Source organism: Amblyomma americanum, chromosome 4 (genome assembly GCF_052857255.1).
Source record: "Amblyomma americanum isolate KBUSLIRL-KWMA chromosome 4, ASM5285725v1, whole genome shotgun sequence".
NCBI lineage: Eukaryota > Metazoa > Arthropoda > Arachnida > Ixodida > Ixodidae > Amblyomma > Amblyomma americanum.
In genome coordinates this window covers 143971637-143984334 of record NC_135500.1, presented here as the reverse complement: position 1 = coordinate 143984334, position 12698 = coordinate 143971637, and the positions used below count along the sequence as shown (strand labels likewise).

Genomic DNA, 12698 nt, shown 5'->3' with positions numbered 1-12698 from the left:
TCATGGTATGCGATCAGCCCCTTACTTTTATTTGAGTACCCCTCTCGCGGTGCCTGGCCTGCCAACCGTCGGGCGGTTGAATGCGCGCCATTGTTGCCTCAGAGGGTCTCGTGTCCAGATGTCCATATTATTGTTGTTCGTCATATTGTGCGTTCCTTCCCACAGCATATATTTATTGTCTTACTTAAGAGTTTCCCTGTCATGAAATATCTGCATCTCGATTGCGAACCTATTATGAATATTAGCTTCTGGTGTGTACTGTTGCACCATGACAAAGCTTCTGCACTTTCCCCCGCTTTTTCCGCGTGAGTTTCCCAAGTTGTGACGCTTGCTCTGGTGTTTAGCTCGTTGTCTATGATTGCTATTGCCACCGCATTTCTTCGCTCATATTCGGCTGCGTCCGTATACATGCGGCATGTGGTGCGTTTCCATGCGCTTTTTAGAGGTATTTGGCCCAAGCTCTCTCTTAGGTGATGTTCTGGGTGCTTATTTCTATGTATTGGTGCTATCTTAATATGTTTTCATATTTCTAGTGGCATGTCTTCCCTGTTTTTGATGACTATTTCCGCCCGTATACCCATCGAGTGCCTGTCACATATAGCTGCCACATAATTGCGAAATATTACCTTCACGGCTCGCCGAAAGCCGGGGCCTGCCTACATAACTGCGCGATGCCTGACAAAGAATCCCTAAGCTACCAACGCTGACACCAAAGTTAAATTCGAGCTTCAAGCTCGCTCTACAAGGCTTGCCGAAAGCCTGGGCCTTCCTACATCGCTGCGCGAAGCCTGACCTAGGAATGTGTAACATGACGTATTTCGAAATTTCCGTAAAAGAGTGAGAGCGCAGAGAGGAGGTGTCGCAGCCCACGTTAAAAGGGCTGTGAAGGGGGCTGTAATTAAGTTGCGGCATGCCTGGGATATTGAAGCACACCGCTTCACGAATAGTGTCCAGCAAGGATTTTTTAAATGCGCTTTGTAGAAGCTGAGTTATCTGTAGTTAAAATTTGAATTTCAGCCTCCTCGCGCCTTTCCCTCTCCTCTCGTCACTTTTTTGCACGCTAGAAGGTAGGCGCTTCTTCGCCGACCCCCCTCTAGGAGCGGAGCTTCCCGACCCGCCGGAGATGAGCGGTTATTGGCCGCGGCCACGGTAGCTGCCTGACGTCTGAAAGAATCTAACCAATGGCCACCTCTCACCTTGTCTACGCAGATGCGGGGGACGGAGGAGGGTGCGAGCATAAAAAAGTCGCCGGGAAGGGCGCGCCAACTTTGACGCGCGATTGTGGGTCGTCTGCTGCGTGTAGAAGAGTATTATTTGGCCCCGGTTTTCATGGCAACACAGTGTAGTGAATAAGTGAGTTAATGAGCTCTCCTCGGAGGGCGTTTCAGAGCCCTTTTAAGCTGCATCTCCCTCCACTGCGTTCTCGAGAGAGCTAGAATTCTCTCGAACATCTGTCTGCGCGCGCCTCGCTTCACCAAGGTAGCAAGTGGCGGGGAGCTCTGGCTCCTGCGCTGGGAAGCGCTTAAAGCCGGGCGCGCCTTCAGGAATGCCCGGGAAAATTTTTCTTCTTTCTTCGGCGCGCGCGCTGCAAACGCCTTGCGCTCGCTTTGGCGGCCTACATACACATTTCACCACGCACAGTCGTGAGTAAAAAAGATTAGCACTAGTGACGTGCCACAGGAGCAGCAGACAGAAGCGCTCTGCGCTGCGGTTACGAACACGCCGATAACAAAAGCGACAGGTGTGTTCGCAAAGCAGGGCGCCCCGCCTCCCGCTCCGGGGGATTTTCGCCGCTCCGGTGACGTCATTGTGCTAAAATTTTTACTCGTGACCATACATTCTGTTCGCTTTGCCGGCACCTGCTTCCAAGTAGGAAACTGCAACTTACGGGCGTAACAAGTATGTTGAATACGACCGAGATTAGCATGCGTTGTGTCAGAACGCCGGTGATTACCGACGCCCAGGAATGCATATAGCTCAGTGTGAAAGAGCACTATCATGTACTGACAAGTAACATCTTTCGCAAGCAGTTTGGTTGTGTTTGTTACGCCGCCATTGATAAAAAATGCCAATGGTTCTGTGTGAAAAAGAAAAGTGTGTTTATACCGATCAACTGGCAATGATTACGAGAATATGAAGCCGAATGTCGCGCGTTTCGGCGCGTCTGGATATGAGCGCATGCGCTTTTTATTTTGCTTCGACAGCCGAAAAGATTAGAAGCTTCTCGCAGTCGTGATATCGCTGATAACGATAAACGTCCACGCAGCTTTTCCGCGCTTTCCCAAAGCTTGTATACGTATGACTAGATAGAAATCAGAGCACGCGCGCTCTCGTAGTAGTTTGTTTTGAACGGAGGCACCACCCCCATCGTGCCCCTAGTGATAACAGATAATTGACCGCCCCTCACTTTAAAGCGTCCCAGTCACGCGAAATCTCATCTGGTGCGTAATAAGAACCCGTGACCCGGCTCGTCGGCGCCTCAGACTTGTCCGTCTGCTCAGTCGTGCGAGCAAGTGCACTGCAGTCCCGAAGGTGCGGAAGATGAAGGCCTTTCTGCTGTTTTTGTTGTGCGCTGTGAGCGCTGTCTCCGTCTTCGCAGAATTCGACGATATGGACGAGGTCGCGATAGTCGAAAGTTCCAAAACGTTCTCGCTGCTCCTGCCCGCAGTCGCACTCCCGTACACCTTGGCGGTAATCGCCGTTGTGGTTCCCCTGGTCAAAGCCGTTGTCGTCAGCGCCCTGAAGCTGGTGAACCTGCCGCTGGAAGCTCTGTTGACCCTCTACTTCCTCGTGTACGTCGCCCTGTTCACATTCCCGCAGCTAGCGTCCCTTCTCAAGGTGACCTCGGCCTTCACAGCGAGGTCAGATCCTGCGATGGCGTCTGGCCGAGCGCAGTCCCCAATAGGTGAGGCCGTGGACTGGATGAAGAACTTTGTGCCAGAGTCGTGGATGGCGGCCTTGTCTGGACTGTCCGCGTTCACGACGACCTCTGAGGTGACGGCGACGTCTGAATCGTTGACGGAAGATATTTCTACTACAACGGAAAGCATGTCAACCCTTGCGACCTCTGAAGCCACCGTGCCGTCCACAACGACGAGGCCTTCGACGACGAAAATGGTGAGGCATCCGCCTACGTCTTCCGAAGCAAGTTTTGCGTCGGAGAAACGCGTCACTGCGTCCGGGGTGACGCGCTCGGCCGCCCGGTGCTCTTCGTTCAAGGTCTGCCAGTCTGTGTCGAGGCTCGTGAAGGACTACCCCATGAGCATAATGCTCATGAGTTATCTGGGGTGAGTAGAAAATTTGCGTGTTCTCTTCACTCCGTCTTGAGTTTGCGCTGGGCAGTCGTTGACTAGTTCGGAAGGACTTCGTAAATCTGTAACGACCAAAACGAACTAATTTGTTGTCGGATAGACTAGGGCGACCAGTCGCCATTGCTGATTCTAGAAGGCTTGAAATGCGGGCCAGTTGGTTCATAGTAAATTGAAAAAAAAAACCAGTCACAAGGGACAAGCGAAGGAGTGCTCACGCCTCAACGACTGGCCTATCAACTGTTGACAGTTCAGTCGTTGTGGCGTGAACACTTCTTCTCTTGTCCCTTGTCTTGTGAGTGGTTTTTTCAAGTTGCTGATTATACTTTGAAAACGTTATCCGAGCACAACGCAGTTTTCCCCTGTATATTGTTTTCGCCTTCGTGGCTTCGTAAAGAATGGAAGTTCAATTTGACGAGCTTTTCGCATATCCCTAGAAATTTCTTTACTCCTTACGTCATAGACTAGTTACTTTTAGCATGTATGCAGAATTGCTCGACGAAAAATTTCTGCCACTGAGCTTTTGGCTGCTGAAGCTTAGTCAGCTGAGGAGAACATTTACAATTAACTTGTTATCCCGCACTTTCATTTCTCTTCCCAGTCTGTGGCACTGTTTAGTCTCGAGTTGCCTTCACTACATGCGCTGGGCGCATTGCTTTTTTGTAATTGTCGCTAGCATGCTTCCTACCACGGAACTTTTGCATGTCAAGTCAGCATTGTTTGCTACACTACGGACTAAATTTGGTGACGTGTGCACATTTTCTTCATTTCTGACGCAGGGATTACCTCAAAGGGCTCAAGTACGAACAAGCTGTCCGCGAAGGCTTGGCTGGTCTTGACTGCTCTTCATTATACGCCGGCTGCCGACGACGGCCTGTGCAGCAATCCTGACGACGCTATTGAACCGGTGACGCGCGATATTCGTCGCGCAATAGTCTTTATGCGCACGTTCTGAATCTTTTATGCGGCCAATACAAACTTTGACGAATACGCTGAAACAAATAGCTTTTAAGCACCCGACGTCTGCAGTGCAGTCTGTGTTTTCATGATTCATTTTATGCGCTTTTTAGCGCACAAGCAAACCTAGCAGTGTGTGCTCCTTTCGTCTGTTGTTGCACTGTAAGGGACTGCGGCAAAGAAGTGTCTGTGGAGACTGCATCATGGGAACTCATCTTTTGCTGCCATCGGCGCGACCTGAGCTTCACCTATAGACCGCAACGGAGCGTGTTCCTCCTGGTGTTGCTCGGTTTGCCACATTCTTCGGAGTGGGAAGGAATGTGTGCGTCCTGCCGCCATAACCCGATGTGAATTCCAGTTGGCCAGTATGCGGTTGGCTGACTACGGCGTGACTCTAATTATACGCCATCGTTGGCGAAAAATATTTCGTGATCGTTGTATATTTGGGTGGAAGGAAGCGGAAGTGTCAAACGGAGCCCCAGCTTCCAACACACGTATGTGGCCTTTGACCTGTATGAAAAAATAATAAACACCAACTAGATGAAGCTTTTGTTCCCTCTGAGAAACTGAAGCCACGCAGCGCTCTGGTACGGCAGCAATGCCACTTTCGCTACGCACGGAATGCCTTGCAAACCTCTACAAAAAAAAAAAAAAAACTGCACACCTATGTCGTTGCTGGTTTGTGGAGAGAGCGGCTGCAACTTGGCCATGGATCTGTACTGTGGCCATTGTCTATGGTACAGATCGCTTTATTGATTCGAGCATTGCATTTAATGTAATCATAATAATAATAATTCGTTTTTGGGGAAAGGAAATGGCGCAGTATCTGTCTCATATATCGGCGGGCACCTGAACCGCGCCGTAAGGGAAGGGATGAATGAGGGAGTGAAAGAAGAAAGGAAGATAAAGGTGCCGTAGTGGAGGGCTCCGGAATGTTTTCGACCACCTGCGGATCTTTAACGTGCACTGACATCGCACAGCACACGGGCGCCTTAGCGTTTTGCCTCCATAAAAACGCAGCCGCCGCGGTCGGGTTCGAACCCGGGAACTCCGGATCAGTAGCCGAGCAGTACCACTCTAACCACTGAGCCACCGCGGCTGGTAGTTAATGGAAGGAACGACTTGGATTTTGGGGAACGGGGGATCCAAACTTCAACAGAGGGTTGAATACTGCCTCTAGCAGCTTCACACGAAATTCGATCAGCACATCTTCAACATGCAGATAATTTTACCTGCATCCGAACGACCCTCTTTTATCATGAACGTTGCCGCCTAACACGACTTCCAAGGAATGTCTCTTGAAGAGAACAATCGCGTGATTTCCAGGTATACATTATACGGAACGTACAAGTCTGTGGAAACTTTTAAGCACCATGCAGTGCAGTCCTGGAAAAATCCAGCTGGGGCGTAACAGTTACGGCAATAGCCTAAACAGATATTTCGGGTTTGTTGAAGAACAAAGTAGCGAGCCATGAGTGCTAAATTTCACGACGATAAAAGGGTTCAGTGAGTCCAAAACTAGTCTGGAATTGGAAAAAAAAAACTAAACGTGGGTTTCAGTACCGACAACGTGGAATCATTCTGTGATAAGCCCTGCACGTATAGCCTATTTTTTCAAACATTTATGAAAGCGTAGCACGGGACATTTTTGAAGCTTCTGTTCAGCAAAGACAGATAAATTTGGGGCTCGGAATACCACGACCAGCGGAGTAGCGCAGCGGTTAAGCGATGCGCCACTGTCACTACAAGGTGGCTGTTTCGGGCACAGCCACCTGGTAGGGATTGTGCGATCTATGCTGCTCTTCCCGAGTGACCTTTCGCGCAGCTAGCGCGACGCTCTTCCGAACTTAACTTAGCAAAGCTTGGGGAAGTAACTAAAGTTGCTAGGAAACGGCAGAAGATCGTACGTATACAGTCAAGGACAGTTTTCGGGGTGCGGATTCCCGAAAAAAAAAAACTTATTGCGGAGCGGTTAGGCGCAACAGGTGAATGAAAATCATAGAAGCGTGAGGAGACATGCGTGTTCCATCTGGTTGAAGAATGCTGTCTGATTGGCTAGCGAGGCAACGAAGAAATTTTTTACACGAATCTGCATCCCGCAAACTTCTGTCCATGACTACGCACTGTACACACGGTGACAAGATTCTATTTGGTGTTTATATATTAGTGCTTTCGCACTAATAAATCAGGAAGTGATAGTAATATGTAGGCACCGTTCCAGCTATATATCTAGGAAAATGCTGGTCGACATATTTTATGAATATGTGAACAATTCCGATTATGTATGTGGAACATTTTTAAAGTCCCATCTACTAAGTGGGACCGTTAGGTGGAACCAGACTGAGTGGATGAGCTTTTTCGCAGTAAACAATGGGGATGGCATGCCACTAGAGATGACAGTGCTGCTCGGCTTTCACCACATCTTGCGATATGGAATGACTGTTTGACATGCTGGAATTCTAGGCCTTTGAGGTTGCACTTTCAAGAACCCATCACCAACATTATTGAAACACTGAAGTTAAAGCCTGAACGTGGCTGGCTTTCAAGTATAAAATCACTGAAATCACTGCCCGAACTTTAATATTTCTTTTGCCCCGTTAGAGCAACGCTTGTTGGTCGTATTCTTTTGCCTCGCGTTTTGCAATGCTGATTTGGCAAAAAGAAAAAAAAAACAGTCGCGGTCCCGCAGTCTGCTAGGGCGCCTGTCTCTCAACTCTGGTCAGCGATTGAATTTCCGGCTGGTACGCTGTTTTTTTTTTTTAATGCTACGTTACGAGGCAATCAGTTGCTCCCTTACGTGACGATTTGCTAGAAACCAACGGTTAATCAGCTGCATTTGGTCCCCAAAAAGGGCGAATGATTGTGGAAAACCAGTTCGTCCTGAACAGGACTAACCGATCGTCTGCTTTGTGTGTTTCTCGGCTAAGAGCGTTCTTTCTCCGAAGCAGGCGGCGTTGCCTTGTCGTTACGATCATAGCACAGGAAACTCTATTGTCTGCCGGATGATAAAAGAAAATCTTGCCCAAACGGGCCTGCTTATTAATATGGCCATGCGGGTCCGGCCGGATTATAAGCTCTCAGAGTGTGTATCTCTGGTGGTTGCATACATGGGAGCGATTTTTTTCATGCGGGTGCCCTGTGTACACCTAATCGCTGCCCCGTCTACGCTATTAGAGTGGACTCGAAGCCTATAAAGTTCAAAGTGACGATATCACATGGGGCGGCAAGGCTTTTTGGTTAAACGTGAATAAAAATATCAAGAGGACACGCCTATTTATTTGTTATTTGTAAGCAATATATTCTTGGAGCGCGTACATTGTACGCATAAAAAAATATAGATAAGCGAAGAGTTCAAGGCATTCCGAGCGATGACCCGCTTTGTCGACAGGCGCAGAACTGCCCCCGCATGGTGTCTGTCGTGTTGGACAAACAGTCTCCTATCGGGCCGTCCAGCTTGCGCACCGTGTCGACGCTCTGCCTCTTCGGCTCAGTGTCTGTGTTGAACACTCGACCGTGGACTTCGAACCTAGACTCAGGTGTAGTAGTGAATACGATTCGAAACAGCATCTTCGACGGCGTCGAACCGGCCAGTGTCTTGGCCTCTTCTACGTCCCGTAGCTCCCAGCTGAAAGAGAAGTTTGCAGTAGAGTGATAACAATAACGGTATATTGAAGCCATCGTGCGCGAACCGCAATGAGAGAGCACTGGTTCTAATTAGCAATTTTTAGACTTCAAGCAGACGGTGATGCACTAATTTTCCGCCTTTATTGCAGCTCGCACTAAGTCCTAGTTCTAGTTTCTTTGCAGTTATTCATTTTAATTTTGTGTAAGTTCCTGCTACAGATCACTTACTTTTTTCATTCAATACAGTCAGTACGGGAGCAACTTATGAATTTTCTATTTCAATTACAAGACGGAAATAAAAACCGATTCTGAATCTCATTCTAACGCATGCCTGAGATCACTTGTTTCAGCAGCTGCTCTGAGGAGCCAGCAAGAGAACCTTTTGTGTGTACGCAAGAAAAACGTCGCACAGTAAAAATCGTTCTATGAAGCTTGTTTGTAGCTAACGAATTATTTGGGACCATCTGCTTAAAAAAAAAAGAAAAGCGCTGTATTGTCTGACCTTCTACAGGTACGAAAACAAAACAGTATTGTTTGACTGGTTGTCACTGCCCCGGAAAGGACATGCCAACACGATTGTTGAGTAGTTGTGCCCATCACAGCCCACACAAGAGGACTCACAGCCGAGGTGAATACAGACGCGGATATCTGAACGGTGAAAATATGCAGGTACTGGAAATAAACGAAATATTCTGACTGAACGACCATACGTGGGCAATGGAATGACCGGAGCTCGAATAGCCGCTGCGATTAGTAGTCCTGACAGATACATTTCAGCATCAATGGCAAAAAGCCAATCGCTGAAGGCTTAACACTGTCGGCGGGTACCATGCACGATTGAGCTGCGAACAGGAATAAAACAGGCCTCTCACCTGACGCACACGTCTTGCAAATCATCTGGGAGCATCCGATTGATGTAGTCCACCGAAAAGCGCGCCAGTGCGCCCACTTCCTTCCATGCGGTATTCGTACTAATTTCACCCTCGAGGCACGAACAAAACTGCAGTGGAACGAAAGCCTCATCACAGGTCCTCGATGCTGGCTGCTCGTGGAACAGATTGGATCCAGGTTTGTGCGTCTTTACAGCTTCCGTGGGGCGCGGGTTGGCAAGGCTTAGTAGTGTCACGTGCAGGTCATAGGGGGTCACTAAGCGGTGTCTGTTCAACTCGAAGGGGACTATGACTTCGGGGTAGCTTCTCGCGAACCACTCCGGCAAGGCCACGAAGCAGACCGGGGCGTTCGCCTCGTACCTCTCAATCTCGGACATCAGAGGCCGCTGCATCAAACTTTCGCGCGACCAGCCGTCGTCGCCGGCGAAAAATAGGAACGTCTTGTTGAACACGCCGTCGGCATGCAGAGCGGCGAGGAACTCTTGTAACGCTTTGTCGAGGGCGGCGGCCTTCGCGTCGCTGGAGTGCGAGACGCCCTCTAAAGAGATGTACGCAAACAGCCTCCGATCGGCGTTAAGCTTAAAAACGTCTCGGACGTAATCCAAAAGGGCTCTTATGTTGTGATCGGAACGATCGCAGAAAGTGCTTAGATTGCTTGCGCGATTCAGGGCTGCTGCAAATGGACGGACGTAGTAGTCGGCTGGCGTCGTCGCGAATCCCAGCCGCCGTTCCTGCGTAAAGAGGGTGCTGCTTCGACCCACTCCCGTTTGCTCCAGAAAAAGCGTGGTGAAGTTACGGCGCTTGTAGTGGCTCCACAGATGCGAGATGTCGTCCAGGGAACCACGATCTTTCAGCATCCTTTCTACGCCTTCGGCGGAAAAGCCCGATATTAGAGGAATCTGGTTGGCCAGTGAACCCTTTCCAATCCTGTTGTAACCCACCAACTGCTGCGCACCGAGTGTACTGTGCAGGTAGGAGCGCGTCTGGGGAAGCCTAAGCGAAAACACCGAACTAGAAGTGGGTCCCAGGGTCACCACTAGAACGCTGTGCGCCTCTTCTTCAGCGTCGAGCATATGATATTCATTAACTTGTGCCGTGAGCGTTTTTTCTTTCTTCCTGCGTGGAACGGCGAAGTAGTCAACGAACAGTGGCGTCCGGAAACCGAGGAACCAACAGGAGACCCTCACAAAATCGCTGTGCAGAGGCTCGCCGAAGACTAGCTTCCGGTCATCACCCAAAAAGAAGTCTGGTTGCTGCGCGCCTTGTGCCCGACTTTCACTAGCGTTGTTCGGCAGTAATAGCTCTCTGTACCAGCACTGCAGGTCTTTCGGTGCGGCACCGTAGCGTTCCCTGAGCGCCCTCTCGTTGAGAAAGGGGACGTTGAAGTCGCGGAATAAGATCGCCGCGTCATCGTTTCGTTTTTGTTTGCACCATGGGCTGAGAATTCGGCGTTTGCCGTTGAGCTTGGACAGGCGGCTCACCTCTTTGGCATTCAAGGGGCTTGGTTGGGCGGAGGCGGCTGGGTGCAACGGGAACGAACAGCCGGAGATGCCGACGACGCTGTTGCCACGGAAGACGCCTTTGACGAGCTGGTCGTGTGACGGGAGATCGCACACGGAGACACAATACATGGCAGCCGTAGCAAAAATGCAGGCTAGCAACGCGATGCGTCTCCAACGGCGAGCAGCTCTAGTGGAGGTCATGCTACTTCTTCTGTTCTGTAGCTTACGTGTACGAGCGCGCGTCTGCGAAGGCTTCGTTTTCTTTCTTTACAGCGATGCCGGTGTCAGACGTATCTTTTAGGAGTTCAAGGCGTCGCTGTTCAGCTGAGCATTAAACCGAAATAATTTGAAAAAGACTAGCGCAGCGTCCACTGAAAATGCTGGCCGATGAAAATTTACCACTTTTCGGGCAACGTCACCCAGATTGGCCCGAGCTCTGTGGGAATCACCATTTGTAATGATGAAACTCGGGTCAGCTTGGGTTTTGCAGAACTTGGGGTGTTGTTGCTGTTGTGGTTATGATGGTTGAGGCTTGACTTTTTCACGCCGGGAGATTTAACTTTACGTCGGGGGAATCCTAGCCACATGCAACAGGATGACGAAGCGAAACAACGAAGCTCGGCGAAGGCGACTGGAATCGATTCCAGTCCTTCGACACAATGGCACTTGGACAATAATAACAACGCCCTTTCGACGGCCTCGTGGGCAGCAGACGGGTGCGTGATCGCTTGAGCTACCCACGTTTTACGGTAAGGAGACGAATGGGGGAGGGGAAAATTGCTGCGCTTCAGCGCAATAGACGGCTGAACGTTTGCTTGACAAAAAAAAAAGGTTTTCAGGGAAGGCTGGAGGCACTAATTGTCTCGCTTCTTGGTCAGACACGACGACCGCACTGTGCAGGGACGAGGGAGGGAGTGATAGAAGGAATAGAGAAATAGTTATCATAATAGAGGTCTTCGGGATAATTTCGACTACCTGCGGTTCTTTATTGTGCACTGACATCGCACAGCATACGGGTATAGTACACAGTAAACACGGAAGCCTTTTGCGTTCCCGGCTGCCGCGGCCGGGATTGAACACGTGTTCTCGGGTACAGCAGGCTTTATCTACACGCGATCCGCGGTCCGACGACACATGGAAGAAAGGTAAGCTGTTGCGCCTTAGGCGTGCTTCCAGGGTGGAGACATATCGCTCTCGTAGGCCCCTTTCGTTGGTTCTACTCTACAGTTTGGCTGCACATAGTGTAGTGCGGCGAGTTTGAAAGAGAAATTTTCTTTCACTTTTTGCAACTTTACATAGTTCGTACTCTAGTGGCGCGGGTCACTCGGCCGAATTGTATCATCTGGCATTTGCCTAAACTTGGGCGTGCTAGTGGAAGCTCCAGGCTGCAGTAAAATTATAGGGAAATCGAGAAAAAATAGAAGTTGGCCCCGTTAATGGATTTATTTGGGTGAGTTGGTAATGGCTTTCCAAATTATTTATATTTTCTAGCGAACTTGCAGACACTACACACGCACACACTGCTACACACTACACATAACAAGACAGGACACTCTTTAGTTCAACTGAAGTTTCTCTTGCACTCACATGACATATATACGTTTCATTCTGCACTGGAAGGTACAGTGTTTGTCCAAAATATGCAGCCCAAGGGGTTTGCTTCCAAGGTGTGTTGCAGGGCTCTTCAGCACATCTGACAATCCTAAGCTTGGGAAAAAAGGGCCACAGAAAGGGGTGTTTGAGATTGTCTTTAAATGCTTGCACTGTGTAGAGTACAGACCACCGAGCCTCCATGCCGTGTGCAAGACCTCAAAAGCGAGTGGGAAAGTTACCATTCATTTTTGAAAATTCCCACTTTCGCACCTCGCGCCGATGCGCGGTGCCGGGTTTTCGCTCGAAAACCTGGCATTCGACGTCGCTTCCTGCAAGTGAGGTCAGCAGCCGGGGGTTATTATTAGGGAGCTCCCTGCGGGAGCGTATACAGGAACGCTAGTTATCATTGGTTCACAGCGCCGAATTCTGCAGATATCACGCGCTACCACGGCCACGGCCACTCCGCGCGCGCCACAGCCGGCGGAGGTAAGGGAGAGGTCGAGGGGGTGGGGCCGGCGGAGGAGCGCCGCCGTTTTGGCGTGCGAGAGAATTTTTTTGACGTTACATCCTCAAACCACGGGAGATAAACCTTGTGTATATTGCTGGCTGAGTAAGAGCGAACAAATCGAAATCTCCAGTCATATTTGATAGCGTTTTGCAGTCGTTCAAGGAGTTCTCAATTCCAAGCGCGCTTCCAAACTTCCGGGCTCCTAAACAGTACTGGCATCCGGTTCACGTTGCGACTGCAATTGCACGCGTCAATGTAACGTTATGCCTGGGTCGAAGTGACGACGGAAATACTTTCTGCAGTTTTACACAACGCA

At 49.8% G+C, this 12698-nt stretch overlaps 2 protein-coding genes across 2 annotated transcripts; one reads left to right on the top strand and one right to left on the bottom strand.

Annotated features, from left to right (window-relative positions):
• Positions 1-2365: 2365 nt before the first annotated feature.
• Positions 2366-4810, top strand: LOC144130388 (uncharacterized). Its single transcript, XM_077664309.1, has 2 exons — positions 2366-3287; positions 4088-4810. The coding sequence occupies exons 1-2, from the start codon at positions 2542-2544 to the stop codon at positions 4197-4199; spliced, it is 858 nt and encodes a 285-aa protein (XP_077520435.1). The 5' UTR covers positions 2366-2541; the 3' UTR covers positions 4200-4810.
• Positions 4811-7616: 2806 nt separating this feature from the next.
• LOC144129867 (uncharacterized) lies at positions 7617-10471 on the bottom strand. The gene is made up of 2 exons (XM_077663928.1): positions 8762-10471; positions 7617-7890 (listed from the first exon to the last, which is right to left on the bottom strand). Exons 1-2 carry the CDS (start codon positions 10408-10410, stop codon positions 7617-7619), a joined length of 1923 nt encoding a protein of 640 aa, XP_077520054.1. The 5' UTR covers positions 10411-10471.
• Between the last annotated feature and the right edge of the window lie 2227 nt (positions 10472-12698).